General features: G+C 46.9%; 1 protein-coding gene across 2 annotated transcripts in view; it reads left to right on the top strand.

Moving 5' to 3' along the window:
* The first annotated feature begins 8,307 nt into the window (after positions 1–8,307).
* The window catches only part of AHCYL1 (adenosylhomocysteinase like 1), a 41,212-nt gene continuing 29,534 nt past the window's right edge, over positions 8,308–19,985 (top strand). For both annotated transcript variants that reach the window (XM_032646959.1, XM_032646963.1), the window contains exon 1: positions 8,308–8,711. In XM_032646959.1, coding sequence (XP_032502850.1) covers positions 8,592–8,711 — 120 coding nt within the window. In that variant the 5' untranslated portion in view covers positions 8,308–8,591. The remainder of the gene's footprint in view (positions 8,712–19,985) is intronic.

The raw sequence follows: 19,985 nt of genomic DNA on the forward strand, positions 1-19,985 counted from the left end.
GTAGGCTTACCTGTGGGGCAGTGATTTCCAGTAACTGAGCAGAGGGTGGGGGATCATGAACGTCCACAAGTGGGAGAAGTTGAGAGCCACTTGGAACACACACAGTCTCCCACCTCTCAGGATGGCAAAAACTGGTATGAAGATGGCCGTAAAGAGAAGGCAGGAAGAAAGACCACTAAGTGGCCAGCTGTTGGGAGAGGCCGCTGTGAGTGGGTGGCTTAGCAGCCTGCCTGGAGAAGCAGTGCCCACAGACAGAAAGGATCGGCATTCAACACAGGGCACAAGGAGCAACGACACTGTGTCCATCTCCACTGAACAAGGACCAGCTGCCCCAACTCTACAAGACCAGGCTCTTTGTTTGCTTGTCTGGGGAATTTTGTTTTTTGTTTTTTGTAAAACCCGATGAGCCGAGGGATGAAGCCCTAATAGTGATCCTAAAATTCTCACCAACTGCGATGGGGCTTGGGACCAGATTAAATAAACTAGGAAAAATAAAGAATATTGGCCTTTCTTTCCCATCAAGTGTCGTGGGGCTATTCATTCATGCTTGTATGCAACACCATGAGGGACACACATGTGGCTAAATCTTTGTGTTCATCGTTGATGTGTGGCTGTTCATTTCAAACGTCTTCTTGACCTCCTAAGGGGTCAGTCAGCTCATGGATTAAGCTCCTTGGACTAGGGGACCTGAACTGAGCCAAGACAGAGAAGAGTAGGGGAACCTGGTCCTCGCTCTATCACTAATGTGCTGTATAGCTCCAAGCAAGTTTCATCAACCTCTCTGTGCCTCCATTTTCTGGCCTGCACAGTTCTAGGAACCAATAGGTCTTTGCCCCTTTGGAGTCTTCGGCCTGCAAGAAGGCTAGACAAACTCACTGGTAAATTAAATGACACATGCATGGAAACTGTAAACCGTTCAATATTTCCCCTTGTGCTCCAGTCAAACCAGACTTCGGGCCATGTTCCAGAACATACTGTAAGCTTCACACCTCCATAGGTTTGCTCTTGTTGTTCCTTCCATCCAGAATCAGTGCCCCTCATTTCTGCCAGTTGAAATCGTACTCATTCTTTGAGATTCCACAAAAACAACTCTCCTCCACAAGTCTGCTCTCATTCCTTCCACAGAAAGCCATCTTTCTTTCTTCTCCCACAGATGTCTTATGCCTTTGACTACAGTCACAGGGTATGTTTTACAAGCTCCCTGAAGGCAGAGGCTGGGCCTCATTCATCTCTACATCCCCTACAGGACCCAGCCCAGGATTCTGCAAGCTATGGTGCGGCCAAATGTTTGTGGAACTAAAATTGGGACCTAGGCCTAGGCTTGGATGAAGTTTCAGGCTATTTCAGGCCCTGGAACGGGTGGGGTAGTGAGGGGAGTGCTGAGGCTGGGAGATGAAAGTCCTGAGCAGGAATGTAGTCTGGGCCTTACTGACTGGAAGGGCCTCTCTGCACTCCTCCTGTCCCCACTCTACCCCCCATGCCTCCTCTCCCAGCCCCTACAGGAGCAGGGAAACACTGTGTACTTGGGACTCTCCTCCATCACACCCTTGGGCCCCTTAGGACCGTCGCTCCACCCACACATTCCCTGGTCCCCGTAAAGAGGGCAAAGGCCCGAGCAGGTCTGTAGGAAATGGCTAGAGTTGCTGTGGAGCAAGGCCAATGTCCAAGCTCCTAGATGCTGTCTTGGGCGCCACTCTTCCTCTTGGTCTAAAACATTGTGTTGACCCTTTGTCCGACGCTGTTTGGAGTGTGGAAGTGGCATGAGCTCATGACAGAGGCCGACGAATCATTCCTCACTGCTGCAGAATGGGACAAATGCTTAGGGTGGGGATGAGGGAGGTTAACTCCTTTCCTGGGGAAGAGGCCAGGCATGCACTGGGTAAGGTGGAAACTTCAACCCTCAAAAGGCTGCCCTCAAAAGGCAGAACATCCGTGCATCGTGAAGCAGAACAGGGGTTTTTAAGGCCTGGACAGACAGGCATGAGGGGCAGCCTGGGGAATCCAGATCGGCTATAGGAAGGCCTAGGAGGATGAAATGGTTAACGGTTTTTTGAAAAACAGGGAGAGTCCCTCCTCCAGGGGCCCAGCTGGCTGCAAAGCCGGAGCAGAGGCTCCAAGGGTGATGCAATAGGGCCCGCCCTGCACACCAGAAAGGGTGAGGAAGGCGGGTTCCCACCCAGCAGCAGGCCTCCACACGGCCAACAGCTGACCACTCTCTCTCCTCCAGCTCCAACAAACCAGCCACAGGGCAGGGCCTTTGGGGTGAAGGGGGCAAGACCCTGGCCACCTGGGATTTGGGAAGTTGCCGCTTCCGCCTGTCCCACTCCATCCAGTCCCAGTGCCTTTCCAATCAAGGCAAACGCCTCTACTAGCCCCCAACAGGGTATCTAATCACCTGGCAAGGAGCAAGTGGCAGGCAGGGGTTGGAGAGGCGGTACCTGTGGCAGGCACAGATAGGCACTGCAGCACCTGATCTCAGCAAACCGGCAGCTCCACCTTGCCAGCCCACTCTCCATTGTCTTGGGAAAGGATATCTGCCAGGGAGACAGTATTTCAGAAGCTTCTTAAAGACTCAGGGTGACTCCGAGGGTTGGTAAGTCTATCTGAACTCTGGGGATGGACTGCTGTCCTTCTCCCCACCCTGGGGCCCGGCACCGTCTCAGAGGCAGGGAGAAGATGACTTTTACTTCTAGGAAGGATTCTGTAGGGTAGGGCACATGGAGAGAGTAAGGAGGAGGGCTCCTCTCTGAGAAGGTATTGGGGGACCCAGATTTTGTGACAAAGGCCTGCTATTGACTCTAAGCCCAATGAAGACAGGAACTGTGCCTGTCTTGTTGACTTTGGGCTCCCTGGCACCTAGCAGAGCCGGTGTTCAGTAAATAACTGACTGGCAGAGACATGGGCAGAGGCTGAAAGCCAAGGCCAGTTTCACAATTTCTGGAGTCCTTTTTTGGTAAGCTCCTCACCACAAACACATACACACGCACACACACACACAGACACACACACACACACTGTCAAAAGTACACAAAGTAGCACAAAGAATCATCAGAACAGATTCCTTGAACATTGTTTACAATTACTGGATGCCTTCTCAGCCTTGATTTTTATGGGCTGCAGCTTTGGAAACTAAAGAAAGATACATCAGGCTCTCTGGTCCAACCCCCCAAAGAAAGCATCTGAGGAAGTTTTGAGGGGCTGCTAGACACACAGTAGCCATACCCAGGGGCCAGGTTGGGCCAGTGAAGTAACATCTGCTCATGGTTGGGGCAGGTCCAGCCTTCCTTTTCAAGGAAGTACAATCCCAGTGTAAACAAGTACTCAGGACCAGCAATGACAATCCTTTTCTGCGGCAGTCACGTTTCTGCTTATTCTTGTCATTCTGGGAAGCAAGGCACAAATTCTCGACAATAACTCCTTTCCCCTCCAGATTTTTAGCTTGGGTCCACATGTTAATAACTTACATTTTCACAATACTTGCAAGTTGTTCAAAGCTCTTTTATATTTATTATTTTGTTGGACTGGATCATCACAAGCCTCAGATGGAGAGCTATCACCCTGTTTTGCATGAGGAAACAGAGGCCCAGAAAAACTCAGGATTCCAGGGGCCAAGTCAGTAGTAGAGTCAAGACTTGAGGCCACACTTCCATCTGCCCAGCTTCCCTCCATACCATGCAGCCTCCCCGTGAGTCAGCCATCGTGAGGTCCAGGCACATGCCCTTATGGCAAAAATGTGCCTTCCCCCAGGCCCTGTTTACAGCTAGGACAATTGACCCCAGTGCTTAACATTTTTGCTCCTTCTCTCTGGAAGGATCTGATGCTGCAACCCTAGCTTGTCCGTTTTGCTTGAAAGCCATTCCCACTCTGACTCCTACCCCGGCACACACTCTGTTTATATTTCACTGAGTTGGAAACGACTCAAACAACAATTGGAAAACAATTAGGCAAGCTCCTATGGCAATACGATGGCACCCTTGGGAAGCACTGACAATGATAAGTATGTAAACAATCTCTGTATGTGGTAACATGTTTTTGAAATACTGTAATTTGACCAAAGCAGAACGCAAAATGACATGTACCTACCGATCACAGGTACGCAAAAGTGAGCTTCTGCAAACTGAGAAGAACCAGAAGTGAACTTAAGGAGACCTAAAGAGATTTTTATCTTCACAGGTTTTTCTTTCCTCTAAAGATTATGTTCAAAGTAATAATAAATAGTAAAATAAATAATACATATGATCATAACAAGCAGAGGAGGAGACAGAGAAGGAGGAGTCTTTCTCAGCCCTTGGCCCTCTGGAGCCTCTTCCCAACAGGGCTGGGATTGCAGAGAGGGGAGGGAAGGAGGCTGGAAGTAGGGAACCAGGAGCTGTGGGAAGTAGGAGCCTGGCATCCCTGGGGAGCCAGAGCCCAGAGCCACAGAGGTACAGCTGGGAATCTTGCCCCTGGGCATCCCCTCAGGGCCAGCAGGGCAGATTAGCAATCTGGAGTCACATTTCGGGGCACCCTTCACATCAATTACTGTGTCTACGGTGCCTCCCAGGGTTGTGCAACAAGGGGGCTCCCGGACAGAAAGAAAATGACTAGACTGGGGCTCACACCCCAGGAGGTGAATGGGCTCTAGGGAGAGCACGGCCTTGCTCTAGAAGGGTGCCAGGCCAGCAGGGAACAGCCACCATAGGCTCCCCTGGGCCTCTGGGACAGTGCACTGCACACACATGTCAAACTCATCATGTCTCAAGCTCACTCCTGATCTTAGCAGCCCCTCCATCTGACCCGCTTCTCTTCCTCCTTGTGTTCACCAACCCCAGGGGACGTCACCACCAGCCACCCACAGCTCACCAGGCTCCGTGGGATCTGGCTCCGGCTGCAGCTCTTGCTCCACCCTGCTTTGCACCCTATGCCCCACCCACACTGAAATCTTTATAGTTCCTGTAATATGCCAGGCTGTGTCACTGCCCTGCCTTTTCTCAGGCTATTCCCTCAGCCTGGAATCCCTTTCCTGCTTTGTCCAGCTGCTCATATGTCAAGAAGCAGCTGGGGCAGCATCTTCTCTGCAAAGCTTTTCCTGCTCACCCTCCCATCCCCCACCCCACCAGCACTCCCAGGTAGGGCTCGGCACTTCACTTGTCTCTGTCGTCCCAACATCTAGCGCTGCTCGCAGCACATCTTCAGCGTTCAGGGTATATCTTATGAATTAAATAGAAATGAATGCGCATGGAGGGTAATGTTGGGGGTAGACAGAAGAGCGAATTTGATTAACCAGCCCCAGCCCACATACCGTACCTTCTGGTAACAGCATCTCCCAGTTCACCTCTCTCCTCAGGCTACTCCCTTCTAGAGCAGGGTCCCTCTGGGCTCTAGACCCTTTGGAGACGTCCCCCCACCACACACAACAGGTGTACCTGTCCTTGGGTCCCTGCTCTTCTCAGACCTTGGCTCCTTGTAGTCACATCTGTCATCGGGATGGTGCCGTTCAGAGCAGTGAGCCCTGACTCACCCACCTGACCTAGCGTGGAGGCTCAGCTCAGACAGGTGGGTGAGTAGGCTGGTAGCTGGACTTGGGGCCAGGTTGGGTGGGAAGGTCACTTCTTCCATCCATGAGCAGTCATGCCCGTAGCTGGGCCCTGTGGGGGTCATCTGGTGGGGGGCGGGGAGCATACGGCTCTTCTCACCGATGTTATGTCGTCACACCCTCCGACTGGGTGAGCTCTTTGATCTCCAGCCCACACACAGCCATGGGGATGGCAACCATCCGTGTCCTCCACAGCGTGCTTGTTTCCAGGAATGCCCTTGGCTCTAGCCTGACATGAACCACCTAGGCCTGCTGCCTTTCCACCAGGACAGGGAGTGCTGGCCCTCCCGCTTTCAATGTAAGCACCTTGACTCCTCTAGGTCAGCCTCCCCAGCCTCTACTTGGGCCAGGCATTCATGTAAGTGGAGTCACACCTGCTGATCTCCTTTTGCCTCAGACTGCAAAGGTACTGCTTCCTGTAGACCTGGCCCTGTCGTCACCATCAGCAGCAGCAGCAGGCAATTCTGTGAGCCTAGTGTAAGGGAAAACCTGTTACTTTGGTTCAGGGGGCATAAAAGAGAGGCTGAACTCCAGTCCCTAGCCGTCTTGCAGTCTGAATGCTAACATGCACGGCAGAGCTGGGGGACTGACACACAAAGCTCTCAGACAACGGGAGTTTTAAAAATCAAACCCAAAAGACAAAAACACCTATTTTTTTTTTTTCAAATAAGCTAACCTAAGTCACATGTTTTCCTATTCAAGGGATGTGGAGTTTTCACCTCTGTTCCAGCTGGCCCTGACTCTGTTCTCTAAGCAGGCAGCTCTGATCCCTGGACTCTGACAACAGTTTGGGCAAACCCACAGGATGAAAGTTATTTCTGGCCATATATCCAAAGAGTCCTGGGTGAGCAGGCATAGCTCCTGGCCCCAGCTGGGGAATAAGAAGAAAAGTGCCAGTCTGGCACCCTTATGGATCAATCTCGTATTCTGCTCCCCCATCTCTTTGTCCCTTCTGCTACAGGAATACTTCTGAGACGGAAGTCAAGGGGCTTGAAAGAATGGGCAGAAGAGAGAATCCTAACAGTGAAAGATGAAGATCTGCAGAAGTGCATCCTTCCAGGCACTTCCACAGACTACTTCAAACAGACAGCCTCATGGGGCTGGGTGGTTGCAACATGGGATTCTCTAAGAGTTCTGGGACCCCAGAAGCAAGTATTTCACACTTTTCCTAACCTTGAATGTAAACCAGTGGGGAAAACGTTTCTTCAGATCACAACTTCTTTCTTGAAAGAGCTGACCCTGCCAGAGACCTGCTGGGTTTCTGGATATAAGAAGGTGGGATGGGAGGAATTTAAGAAAAGGGCCCTGGGAAGACTGGAACACTCAGCAGAGTAGAGAGGAATCTGGCTTCCCAAAGTCAATCAAGGAGGGGAAGGTGAGGTGGAGGGATGGGAAGAGAGGAACAGGAGGAAGGGAGATGAAACGACCATGGGCCAGGGAGCTTTGTGGAGCGGTGTGGCTAATGAGAAGTCCCGGGTGACGAGATAGCCAAAATAACTTTTCAGAACATTTCAGAAATGTGACTTCAAGTTGTTTGTGTGTGATGTAACCTCTCCCCTGTGGCCCAAAAACCTTCATTAGAAGTTCTGCTACATGTTATGGCATTATTTTTGTGGTTGTTTCGGAATAGGGGTGCGCGTTGAAAGGAGAAGGGACTGTTTTCCATATTTGAATTGACAGCAGGAACTAAAGAAACAGCCACAAGACCAGGAGAGCGACTAAAACTTCAGATGAGGCAGAAAACTAGAGCCAGAGGTAACCTTGAAAGATCTAAGTCTCCCCAGTAATTCACAGAAATCAGGGGAGAGGGGGAGCATTGGACTTTCCACAGGACGTGGGAATTTCAGCCAATGTCATTTGAATGTCAAAGGACAAGCAACCTTAGCTGACATTGCCTTGCCAGCTGGACTAAGGTTTAACGAAACATAAAATGTATTACACACATCTGTACTATCCAGGGCCTTAGCACAGGGGTAGCACATAGTAGAGCCCAGTAATAGCACGTGAATAGTCCATGAATGCCCTGGTGCGGCCCTGGAAGCTGTCAGAGTATAATGCTTGATCCGGAGCGGGTCGGGGGGACACAACGACTTCTCTCCCCCTCCCCCACCCCTCCTTCTCCATCCTCTGACCCATCATTAGCCCTATCCCATCAGCTCTGCGGCACGAAGGTCCTGTAAACAAGCAAGGCCCAGCGGAGACGGTGGTGGAGGAGGTCACAAAGAGTTGTGCAGAAACCACACTGCTCTGGGTCTGTTCTACCCACCCTTATGGTGTCAAAGAGGCAAACGCTGCCTCTTAGGAAGGGGCTTCTGTTTCAAAGGGTCTGGGGAGGAGGCAGTGAGTGAGTGGGCTATCTTGGGCCCTGGAAGCTTCCTAGGACTGGGTGTAGGCTGTGTCGTGTGGGGCTCTGGTCTGCTCACACGTATCCCTACGCCCTACGCCTTCTGAGACCATTCCTGGAACCCCGCAGTCCAAAGGCCCTCCAGTTCCGCGGCAACCTTGCAGGAACCACGCGCCACTCACAAGGCTAATGGCGCCACCTGGCGGTACAAAGGGCCCGGCTCACCCCTGGAGCTTCTTCCCGAGCGAGCTAGGAAAAGGGGTGGCTTCGGCGGCCCAGTCCAGAGTGGTGACGTCATGACAGAGCGCCGTTTCTCCCCGCCTCTCCCCTGCCCGCCGGGAGCTGCCAGTACTCGACGTGGCGTCACCGCCCTCTACCCTTACTTTGCGTGCGTGTTTGCGTGCGGCGGAGGTGGTGGCGCGGGCCGGTCGGAGCTCCGTGTTGCTTGCTTCTGGTGCTCCTGTCGCTGCCGTCGCTGTCCGGCTGTCTTGGACGGCCGAGCGGACGAGGCGCCGGCCCCAGCACCTCAGCACCGGACGCGGCTCGGCGCGGGGCCCCGCCTGGAGGGTGGGCGAGCGCGTGTCGGAGGGTGCCGCGCGGGTAGGCGGGCGGGCGCCCGTAAGGGAAAGAGGCGGGGGCGGCGGGTCAGCCGCGGCCCGGGCCGGCCGGGGGATGTCGATGCCTGACGCGATGCCGCTGCCCGGTGTCGGGGAGGAGCTGAAGCAGGCCAAGGAGATTGAGGACGCCGAGAAGTACTCCTTCATGGCCACCGTCACCAAGGCGCCCAAGAAGGTGCGGGGGGCACTGGGTGGCGGCAGGGGTCCGGGCTGGGGCCTCGCGGAAGGGGCGCAAGCGAGCTCCGGGCCCGGGTCCAGCTAGTTCGGGACTTAAGGGGCAAGGTTTGAGGGACCCGGGACGACGGAGGTGGTGTGAGGGGTGGAGGGTGAACGGCCCCAGGCCTATCCCGAGCTGGAAAGGCAGACCCTGACCTCACTTTCCTTTGTCCCTCGGCCCAAGTCCTCCGGGATCTTTTCGAAACCCGACAGGGCCGGGCCTTAAATTTGCGACTGACTTTTCCTGGATGAAGGGCCTGGAAGACGGGAGTGGGAGGGGGTGAACGAAGTGACCCCAGTGACCGGTCTCGGGATGAGGGTGTACGGGAAGTCTCCTCTCAGGTGAGTGTGAAAATCTGATAGTGCTTCTTTGGGAGCAGTGGCCGACTTATCCAACAACTGCGTGCGATCTTGGAGGCAAGATGAAAAAAATGCGTGGAGCTAGCTCTTTTATGCAGGTGAAAATGATGAGGGCAGCATGAAATTGAAAAGAAAACTGATTTTCACCTTCTGTGGTCGTCTAGTTTAGACATATTTAAGAAATTAACCTTTGGAGGTTGGTGACAGCAGATACTGTCATGGATACAGGTTGATCGTAGAGTCATGTGAATAGATCACTTAGGCATCCCTTGAGAAAGGAGCTTGGGTGGGTTGGAGGGGTGGGTGGGAAGGAACGATTGCTCATTCTTTACTGCACTTAGTGAGGCAGAACAAGTTTAGTCTGTTGTGCTGTGGGTTGAACTCAAAGGACATCCTTCTAATTCTCTTATTGTGGAAGATTAAATGACAGCCTTTGGAGGTTTTAATCTAACCAGCTCTCTGAGTGGTGGAATTGGGATCCCTAGTGCTTTCTGAGCATTTTCTGCCAAACACATCTTGATTTTCCACGTAACTGGTACCCAGTTAACAGTAGACCAGAGAACCTTTGCAGAGAGGTGACCTTTCTGAAACCAGTTAAGAACCTGGATAAATATTTCCCTCCTATATAAAGACAGAGTTTCAAGGCTATCTCTTCCTGCAGTGTTTGATGGGATGCACTGCTTGTATAAGCTGCACAAAACAAGATTTGCAGGAATAGTTACAGTCGTTCAGGCTGAACTAGGTAAGCTGTCATAAGTGGGAGAGGTGATTTTTTTTTTTTCTTTTAAGGAAATTAACCTACCAGTCCAGAAATCAAATGCAGGGTTGAAAAGACAGGTCACCATTGTGTGCTTTATCTCTGTCTTCCCACAAAATTTAGATCTTACCAATAGAATGCCTAAAAACACTTTGTAGAAGATCCCTTGATTCTAAGAAGTCTGACTGACCTTATTTTTAGTGCTCTCAGTTCAGCTGACTGCTTTGTTGGAGCAGTAAACCTTTGTAATCTGCACTATGTGGAGACAAAGTCACAGTCTTTATAAGCTAATGGAATATGGATAGTACCTGTGATGAGTTAGGGGAAAGAATGGGAAATCCCTGGTAACCTAATTCCCTGAACTCTTCCTCTCCCCATTAGCCTATTGTTTGTCTAGTTCTTCAGGGATTAGGCATCTTTTTTTTTACTTGCCTTTATTTTAGTAAGGCTTTGTTTCTGCAGGTGCCACTATTAATAAGACAAAGTTTGTATTGTAGATTGTAGACTCCATAAAGGCAGAGACTTGTGTTCACCATTGTATCTGTCATGCCTAGCTCTGTACCTAGCATATAGTAGGTACTCAAATAGTAATTGTCCATCTGGCTAACTAGTAATTGAGATGTCTTTATGGCTGCCTACCAGGAATAAATTTTCTTCTTTCCTTACAAGGAGAGATGTTGCTAATGTGAACTATTGTCAGGCCAAGTGCTAATGATCTTAGAGACTCATATTCCATTAGCTGAAAGGAGTGGTCCCTGCCAGGAATGTGGGAAGACCCTGTTGTGAGTTCCATTTGCTGGTAAATGCACCCCTGTGTTTCTTATTAATCTTGCTCTTTCTGAGCTTTGTTGTTTAGTATTTACACAGCACCTTGTATTAAAGTGCTTTATGATGACTAATTACCCTTCCCCTAGTGATGATGAAAGGCATTTTATCTAGTTAATGAGTTGATTGAGGACTAGTCAAGGTCACATTGCAAGTCCTAAGTAATCTGTTTTTTCATAACTTCAGCTGAATCAGACATAATGACTTAAGTCACTCTTGTACCTCTGCCATGTGTTGATAATGTGAGAAAGCATGAGCAAAGTAAGAGGAAAAAATTTTATCTTGGCATGTATTGAATGGTGTGAGAAAAGGCCTCTTCAAATAGTGCTGTCCTTTGCCTGTGAGGATTCCAGCGTGGCTCTAGACCAAGTAATCCTTGGATCATTCTAAGCCCTGAGGCCCCTCAGGAAATGAGGACATTTCTGGTGCCAGTCGGAGGCTATAGGTTACTTCAGGGTGACCTTGATGGTCTTCAGTCAGAACAGATTCCATTGTAACTAGTGAAGTTTTATTCACTTTAGGATAGACTAGATGTCGTTTAACTAAAAGCATAGATAGCAAGATTCTTCAGCTATAATCACAACTTACTCATTTTTGTATGCCCCGGGATCTACCACAGTAGTGTGTAGAAAATGGGACTTGTTCTGGTTTGATTCAGAGCTTGATCTGAGTGTCAAAAAGCCAACTAAATGGGTACCACCTTGAGCAAGTGAGCTTCTGTGCCTCAGTTTCCTCATCTGCCAAATAAGTGCTTTTTGTTTGGAACAAGTGCAGATAGGTGTGTGTTGGGAGCTAAGATAGCAAAAGTGGTTTTTAAAAAGAAGTCCATTAGCATACTTACACTCCCTGTCTTTAATGAGCATTTGAGGTGGCTTATAACAGAGGACACACACAATACAGATGGGAAGTCCAAACTATAGAAAAAATGAAAAAAACATTGTTAACCCTGAGGGCTAAGACAGTGGACGAGGCTGATCATCACATGCAACTCTAAGCTTCCTAGGAGCCAGAGGATAAAAGGAATCAGAATTATAGTCTCATTAGCAGACATGGGAAATGATACACACCACTTCCTCAGGGAGACAACTTCTGCTGGTAGTAAGTTCTAAAGGAAATTTTCACAGGACAGTATTAATAGTTATAGTATTGATTCCCGTGTTAAGGCTTGTTCATGGCTGTCACTGGTGCTTTCAGATGGAATTACCAGGAAAATTTGGGAGAGAAAAGGAGTCCTTGAGTTGTGAGGGCGGTGTACATTGTACCACAGCTGAAGAGAATCCTTATTTAATGTTGGCAGTTATCAGTCAAACCAAACAAGTCAGCTAGTTCCCCATCATAACTGGGTATTTATCCCTCTTTTTCTGCTACTTCCTGTTACAGCTGTGATATTTGTCGTTGGGCCTTTGGAAATTGACATTGTGTCAAGGTTTTTTGTTTTTTTTTTCCATAGAATAAACCCAAGCTTGTTGATGAAAACCTTGTAAGATAGACACGTTTCTCTGGAAGGTCTGTCAGAGCATCTGTACGAACATTTGGGGTGACTTTCTAGAGTGATACCTTAGGCATTTGACCTAGGATCTATACAGTCAGACCTTTACCACCAGCACAATAGGGGAAAGGAGAAAAAACACAACAGAACAATTTTGCTTGTAGGATATTCTTTGTAGGATATATTTGAATAAAGCATATATAGCACTAATTCATCAGAAGGGTCAGCTGAGACTTAGGAAGCATACCAGGTAGAGACCCAGTGGTAATGCTTAGATGTTTAGGATGATCCACTTCTTATCAGGATTATGTTATGGCTAATTCTTGGTGCGGTTTTGGGTTTTTTTGGTTTGTTTTTTTTTTTGCAGTACGTGGGCCTCTCACTGTTGTGGCCTCTCCCGTTGCGGAGCACAGGCTCCGGACGTGCAAGTTCAGTGGCCATGGCTCACGGGCCCAGCTGCTCCGCGGCATGTGGGATCTTCCCGGACCGGGACACGAACCCGTGTCCCCCGCAAAAGCAGGCGGACTCTCAACCACTGCGCCACCAGGGAAGCCCTTGTTGCAGTTTTATAGAATTTACACCTGTACTCCTTAGATTCACTGAGAAGTGATTTGATAGGTTGACATTTCCTATCTTCTCCACATCATTAGTATCTCTTACTTCTCTTTAGAATGACTACTGTTTTAGTGCCAGTGTTTGAACAGGAGTCAGAGGTGTAAGAAGATCCTATCTCTTTTAGATTTCTCCCCCAGATATTGATTACCTCTCTTTTTCTTATTTGATTCTGTTTAGTTCGTTAGGCACAGTTTCCATATTACTTTGTTGTAAATTCCTTTAGATTTTTAACTTGTAACAGAAATCTGTTCATTGTCTAGATACTTTGCTGGCAAGATTGTAAATGTGTACCTCTTGTTTCATCAGGAAGGTATCATTTGGATCCAGTGTGTGTTACCCAATGTAATATTCTTGTAAAGTTGTTTATACAAGATATTTTGATACATAGAATCATGTAGATCTTTAGTTGCCTGTGACTCCTAAAAGTTTACTCTGTCACCTCAAGTAGTTACAATCTGTAAATAAGCACCTTAATGCTCTCTTGGGGCTGTTATTTAAAGGAACTGGCCAATAAAGGAGAATCATTTATACCTATCTGTTTCTCAAGTTTGGAAATTTGAATATTAAATTTTATAAAGAAGGGCCAGCCTTATACTGGGTATAATAATTCAGAATACATCACATGGAGGTGGCTCAGAGGCACCCCCCCTCACGTATGAAGAACAGTACATTTGCATAGACCAGAGTTTTTTTCCTGAAATCCGAGAATCCAAGGTTAAAGACAGATTCTTACCACAGATTTTCCTTCCAACTCCTGTCAGCACTATCAGTGCCTTGCATATGGTAAGTAGTTAAAAATTCACATTGAATTGTGAATTCTATTCTGATTCCGCATTTCCCTTTGACTCATTCAGGCAGTTCTCTTGCTATCCCACTGTTGTTTGGCTGTTACCTGAGACCTCTTTAACTTCCCCCTTTTTATTCTTAAAACTGTGAGGAGGAGGAGGAGGAGTATGATGTAAGTTAAGCACTTGATTTTTGGAGTGAGGTTTACCTTCAGCCTCTACCATCTCAAAGTTGTGTGACCTTTGGACAAGCTGGGTGACTTAACCTGTTTGAGCCTCCATTTTTTTTACCTGTGGAATGAGGAATAATGATAGTCCTACAAGATTGTTGAAGAGACTAGCATTTAGTAAATACTAATTAGTGTACTTATTCCTTTATAACTAGAGTGACCATATGTCCCGGTTTACCTGGTACAATTCAGGTTTATGCCTGTTATCCCAGCGTGCTAGTCAGTGAGTGCCTTCTTACACTCTGAAAAGTACCCTGCTTTATATGGAATTTCAAAATATTCTCAAAGAGCCAAAACAAAGATGTTTCTATTGGAATATATTTTCAACAGGAAATTTCCCTGACAAAAATGTTATTTTATGTAGAGCTTACTCTGGTTGAACACTAGACTATTTGTTGATTTCCAGGAAGTACATAGACAGTGGGCGAATTTAGAGCTTGTGATGGAAATGGGATAGGTTCTACCTGACCACTCCCCCACCTCATTCCCCATAATGACAGTGTACGCATAGAATGAGGGCGTTTGTCAGACATTGGCCTGAGTCCAGGAGTTTATTTCCTCAACCTGTAATAGTTTGGGAGTCTTTCCAAACTAGAATCTTTGAATCACATGAAGCAATTCCACAGGCTCATCTGAGCTGTGACCTTATGTTTGTATATGGTCACCTTCAGATCCCAGGCCTGTGTACTCCAACTCCCTCACACCCACTCAGGTACTGTTTCTCTCTGCTCTAAACAGCCTGCTCTTAATTACATGTAACTGATTTTCTCTTGCAGAAATGTGTGGCCTTTGCTCCATAGCAGTTACAGATCTAGGGTGGAGCACCCTTTGCCTTTGTTAACACTCATACTGGTTTCATTTTTGTTCCTATCTCTGTTCAGTTTTTCTAAAGGATTCAGTCAGGTGCCTTAATCTCAGAATGTATATACTGATTGGTACTGCTTAGCAATATACAGTGGGGCTTAATCATTTACTACCCGAACAGGACACAGAATAAAACAGTGTAATGAACTACTGATGAAAGGTATTATTTGGAATGCTGGGGAGAGATTGGGAAAGTACTTTGACAGACCCGCCAGTCTAGGACGGCAAAGCATGTTCCTGCTTTCTTGTCTTGAAAGCCCCAGTGCCTCAGCTAACGTGCCTCTGTACTTAACTTCTCGGGCTTAATGGGCTTAAAGTGTTTTCCTTTACCAGCCCAAACCAGTTCAGTTCTTTTAAAGTGGACACCCTGTACTTAGTTGTGTGCTAGCAGTGAGGCTTTAACGGGAGGGGTTTGGGACTGCTCACTGTTCCTTGCTGTTCATCTTGGACCTGCCTCAGGTTTAGTTCTTTACAATCTGAAGAACTGCTCAGCTAGAGCAAGCCCTGTTGTTTATGTATTTTTCTCTCTTTTCCTGAGCCTGTGTGTGTACAATGGCATCAGTGGAATCCCACTGCGCCTATGTGCTCAAGGTGCCAAGGAAAATGCTAATGTGCTGATCTGCAGTGTGTGCAGCTCTCTGAGCTGGATGGTGACCTGGTGAGTAGCAGAATGAAGGGGCTGAAGGCCTGGAGCAGATGAGTATAACCATGTTCCATTCATTTTGGCCTCCTGAATGAAGCTGTTCATACCACTGTGTTTTGAGCAGTGTCAGGAGTTTGGAAGTTCTGTTTTTAGTAAATGGCTCCTACTCTTCTAGTACTTATTAATTGTATTAAGGTGAACCTTTGAAGGACAGATTTCCATGGGTATTATAATGGGAATTACTTTTTCCCTTTACCGCAGGACTGGCTTGACTGCAAGTCAAAGTTTCTGGGCTATGACCTATTCCAGTTATGGTTTTAGGATCCTGAAATCAAAAAGGAGACCTGTCAGGAAAGTCAATAGGATAGATTCTGCTCTGCCCTCTTTGACCACCCCCACATTGTATCCTTACTCAGAGGCTTTAAGGAAAACCTTTTTGGGCTCTCATGACAGTTAGCTTTATTTTGGAGATGTAGAAAAGAGCTACTCGCTTTGAATTCTCAAACTGCACCCCCTCCCCGCCCCCCGTTGTTAACTTCAGAAGGGAGGTCAATAAGTAGACAAATATGTGTGAAAGGTAGATAAATAGGTTTCTCTTTTGCTCGTTTGAGGGAATGCTCCTGAGATATTCACTGGATTAGAGACTCCAGAACAGTGGTTCCTAATCTTTTGAGTCACAGATCCCTTTTTAAAAGTCTTATAAAAATCACTGTTCTTTCCTCGGCAAAATTCAGGAGCACAGAAACTTATACTTTCAGAGGATTTAAGGGACTCCCTGAAACTCATCTCTGGATCCTGGCTTTAAGAGCCCTGATTTAGAAGGCCAGGCCTCTAAGCCATAGTATCTCTCTCCCTTACAGATCAAGAAACAGCTGAGATTAACTTTCCAGCTTGCAGCTTGTCCTTGGAACAAAGCTGAGGTTGTTGGTGTTCTTTTCACCCCGGTCTTTGGGATGCCCCTCAGCTTCCCAAGAGACTCATTATCAATGCCTTGAGGGTTCAACTGAGGAACTTATGCACACTGAAACCAGCGTTTCAGCAACTTTGGGAGTTTTTGTACTATCTCAGCCCCATTGCTCTCATAGGAACTGTTGGTACCCCTAAGTCTCCAGAGTTGATTCCATAGCAGTGTTTAGAATAGGGGACTCACTAGACTGCGTATCAAAACTAAACAAAATAATATGCTCCTCTGTGTCTCTCAAAAATAGGTTTGATTTCAATGTAGTACTTCTCAGACTGTTTTCAAGACTGACGGTGATATCTGAATCTTACTTTTCATTTGATTTCTCTAGACCAACAGTATTAAGGACAAGGACCATATCCCATACATATGTATAGTATGTAGGGCCTGGTACATAATACTGACCATAATTGTTCACTGAGTAAAGTATTTTGAGATGCTTGTCCCTAGGAGGAAGTGAGTTGGACTCAAATGGTGGCTTTGCCTCACTTTCCCCTTCAGCTGGCCAGTGTTGTTTTTCTAACTTAGACCCCCTCCCACGTGAGTGACAATGGAGTACCAAGAACTGCAGGTGAGAAATTGATGAGAATTTCTAACAGCTTAGTAGATCCCTTCATAATGCCAGAAATAGGTAAGAGACTCTTCGGGCTAAGATTTGAGAATCTTAGTCCAGTAGCATGAGAACCACAAGGCAGTAGGCCAGAAGCTTAGAGGTGTCCTTATGACATAATGGGAAAGGTAATTTGAATTTCCCACCAAGTTTGAAACCCTTAGCATTAGGGACACTGCCCACAGTTGAAAGTGGTATTCTGGTTTACTCTTGATTTAAGCTTACTCTTAGGGTGTGTGAGATTTGGGGGCCAGTGATGAGTTGAACAGTTTCATTTTGGAATCTGTGTTGGAATCATAAAAGTAATAAATAGCAGCTCTGCCTGGCAGTGCTGAGCAAACTTCTGATTCTTCTTGTTCTGCAACCCTGGCTGCCTCTTCTGCACCAAAGGCTGAGCTCAGCGCTCAGAAGCTATATGTGCCCTTGTCTTTGAAACACACCTTCAGAGTCACAGTCTTCAGGGAACTGGGCCAGTGCTTGCCCTAATCAGGAGCTTGGGCTCTGGTTGGCACTGAGAATTCTGTGTAGGTTGTTTCCCCACAGTATGTAGCCTAGGCAGGATTCAGGGGAATGGGGGACCTCCAGAATTTTGCTGTTTTGGAAGTAGAAGTCTGTGCTTTGTAGAAATGGCAAGTGTGTTCAGTTGTTCCGGTAACTAATTCAGTTTCCTGTGGGTGGCCAGGTGGCATCCAGCCTCTAATTCAGTACTTGAGTTTTTAGTGTCCAGAGCACCAGACTTCTTTGCAAGCAAGACATGAAGATTCCCAGTGTTCAGCTCTTATAGAGAATAGCCCAGCTGGCTTGTCATGCTGGACTAGATGAATTGTGAATGTTAATTATACTGATCAATACAGTGGCCTTGGTAACAGGCTTGTAGCTGCTGTAGAATCTGTTTACTTCAGGTTTGTAACAGAGAAGAGACCAAGCTGGTTGGGAACATGGTGTTCTAAGTGTAAGTCCAAGGAAAATGCATACTGGATAGACTGACCCTGTGGCACCCCTTCCCCGGGACTTCCCAGAGGGAAACATTACTCTGGTGGTGGTTTCTGTTCTTATTTGCCAGTTGAGAATTAATTGAGGTTGGAAGAGGCTTGGTTTTTAATTTGGTGGAGTAAAGAATGTTTACAAATCAGAAAGGTTAAGAAGGAGAGCACGGGGCGGGGGGCGGGGGTAGGGGGGATGAATTGGGAGATTAGGATTGACATATATACACTAATATGTATAAAATAGATAATAAGAACCCTGCTGTATAGAAAATAAAATTCAAAAATAAAAATAAATTTAAAAAGAGCACCTATGTTGAGAAGGCACCTCATTTCTCTAGTTTGTAATTAGGAGTGGAGAGTTGATGGGATTAGTTTCAACCCTTGCATTCAGGAGAAGGAACCTCTCCTATTTGGGGAGTAGAGGGTTCAGAATTCTGTACATTCTTTTCTGACTTCACAGGGAGGGGATTAGCTGAGCACTGGGCATGTTTGGAATGAGAGCACCTTGCCAATTTTTACTGAATTTGGACCAACGCATTGTAAAAATACAGTCTCTCTTCCTCAGACAGGCTCTTTGTCATGCTCTCCTAAACCCTTGTGGATCCATCTGAATGATTGTCTGTAGCTGACAGATGGAGTTGGTATTAAAAGCAGATTTTCTACTTCCTTGGCCTTATTTGTTTTATTTCTGTACAAGACTAACTCATTTGTTCCCTGTGTTCCTTGAGTCACTTTATCAAGAGCCTGGTAAACTCCATGTGCTTGTGTTTGCCTTTTCAGATCCTGCTTAGATTGTCTCAGATCAGTCCTCCTCATGGAGTGGGAAGGAGTAAAAGCTAGGGAGCTAGCTAGGGAGTCACCTAGGGGGCTTTTTCAAAATATTGGTAACCGGGGCCCTAACCTAGGCCTACTTAATCAGAATGGGGAGGGGTTGAGAGTAAGGGGCAGGTGGAAAATGGGATGGTATGTGCATTTTGGAACAGCTTTCTCAGCTAAACTTGAGAGATCCCAGATTTAGAACCACTCTTTTAGATTATCTAGCAAGGCTAGCCAAACTTGTTGTGAAATCTGCTATTTGGATGGTAATGCAGCCACCACCTATCTCGGATGACTTTGGCCATGAGGGAAATCTTGTGCCCCATAAAAGAGGTCCTGAAAAATAGCCTATACTTACTCTTCTTTCCCAAGGTATACAGAGTAAGCCATAACCAGAAATCATGCATCCCTGTCAACTCAAGGTTGAGCATCTACTGTGTCCCTGGACCTGTGCTGGCTGCTTAGGATACATCAGTGAACAAGACAAAGGTCCATATCTATCCTGTGGCATTTACATTCTTATGAGGTTATTATTTGGGTCATGTGAGTCTGGTGTAGTGGTCCCAACTGTTTGGAGTTTAGAGCCCTATCAGAGCTGTGCTTATCTTCCAGAAAAATTACATACATGTAACAATTTGCATATAAGGGGGAGTTGGCAGCCTGAAACCCATCCATGGATCCCAGGCTAAAAACCTAGACAGCTTGCTTGCCTAGAATTGATTAATGTCGTGATTGGGATAAAGCAAGGTCATGAGTTTGGGTGTATGGGCATTTTATCTCCTAGCAGGACTGGATTGTGGTTTCTTCATCTGTATAGCCAAGGTAGTTTGCCAAGAACTCAAGGGTGTCTCTAGAAAAAGTATAAGGAATGGCTAGACCTCCACTAAACCAATAGCATTTCTTTAGTCTGTGTTCTCTTTGAAATGTCAAGAATGACTTTGACTCTCTGTCCTCATCTCCAGTTTCTGGTTAGCTGAGCTTCTTGGACTCAATAGATTAAAAATCAGGTCAGAATATGAGAATTTCCTTAACATAATAATTTATATTGTGAATTCCTGGATTAAGATAGTAAAATTATAAAGATCGTGAGAGGACTTTTTAGTGAAATTCTGGCTTCAAAACATAGAAAATCACAGAAGGAGTTGATTGAGGGACTGAGGAAATAGCCAAAGAGTAAAAGATCAGAGAAAGATGATAGGAAAAAACGGGCAGAGCTCAGAAAGACAATTAACTAAGCTGGTAAGCCAGGTAGCCAGGAGAGCAGTTTCCTCCTTAAGCCGAAGTGAATAGAT

The sequence above is a fragment of the Phocoena sinus genome, chromosome 1 (genome assembly GCF_008692025.1).
Source record: "Phocoena sinus isolate mPhoSin1 chromosome 1, mPhoSin1.pri, whole genome shotgun sequence".
Classification (NCBI taxonomy): domain Eukaryota; kingdom Metazoa; phylum Chordata; class Mammalia; order Artiodactyla; family Phocoenidae; genus Phocoena; species Phocoena sinus.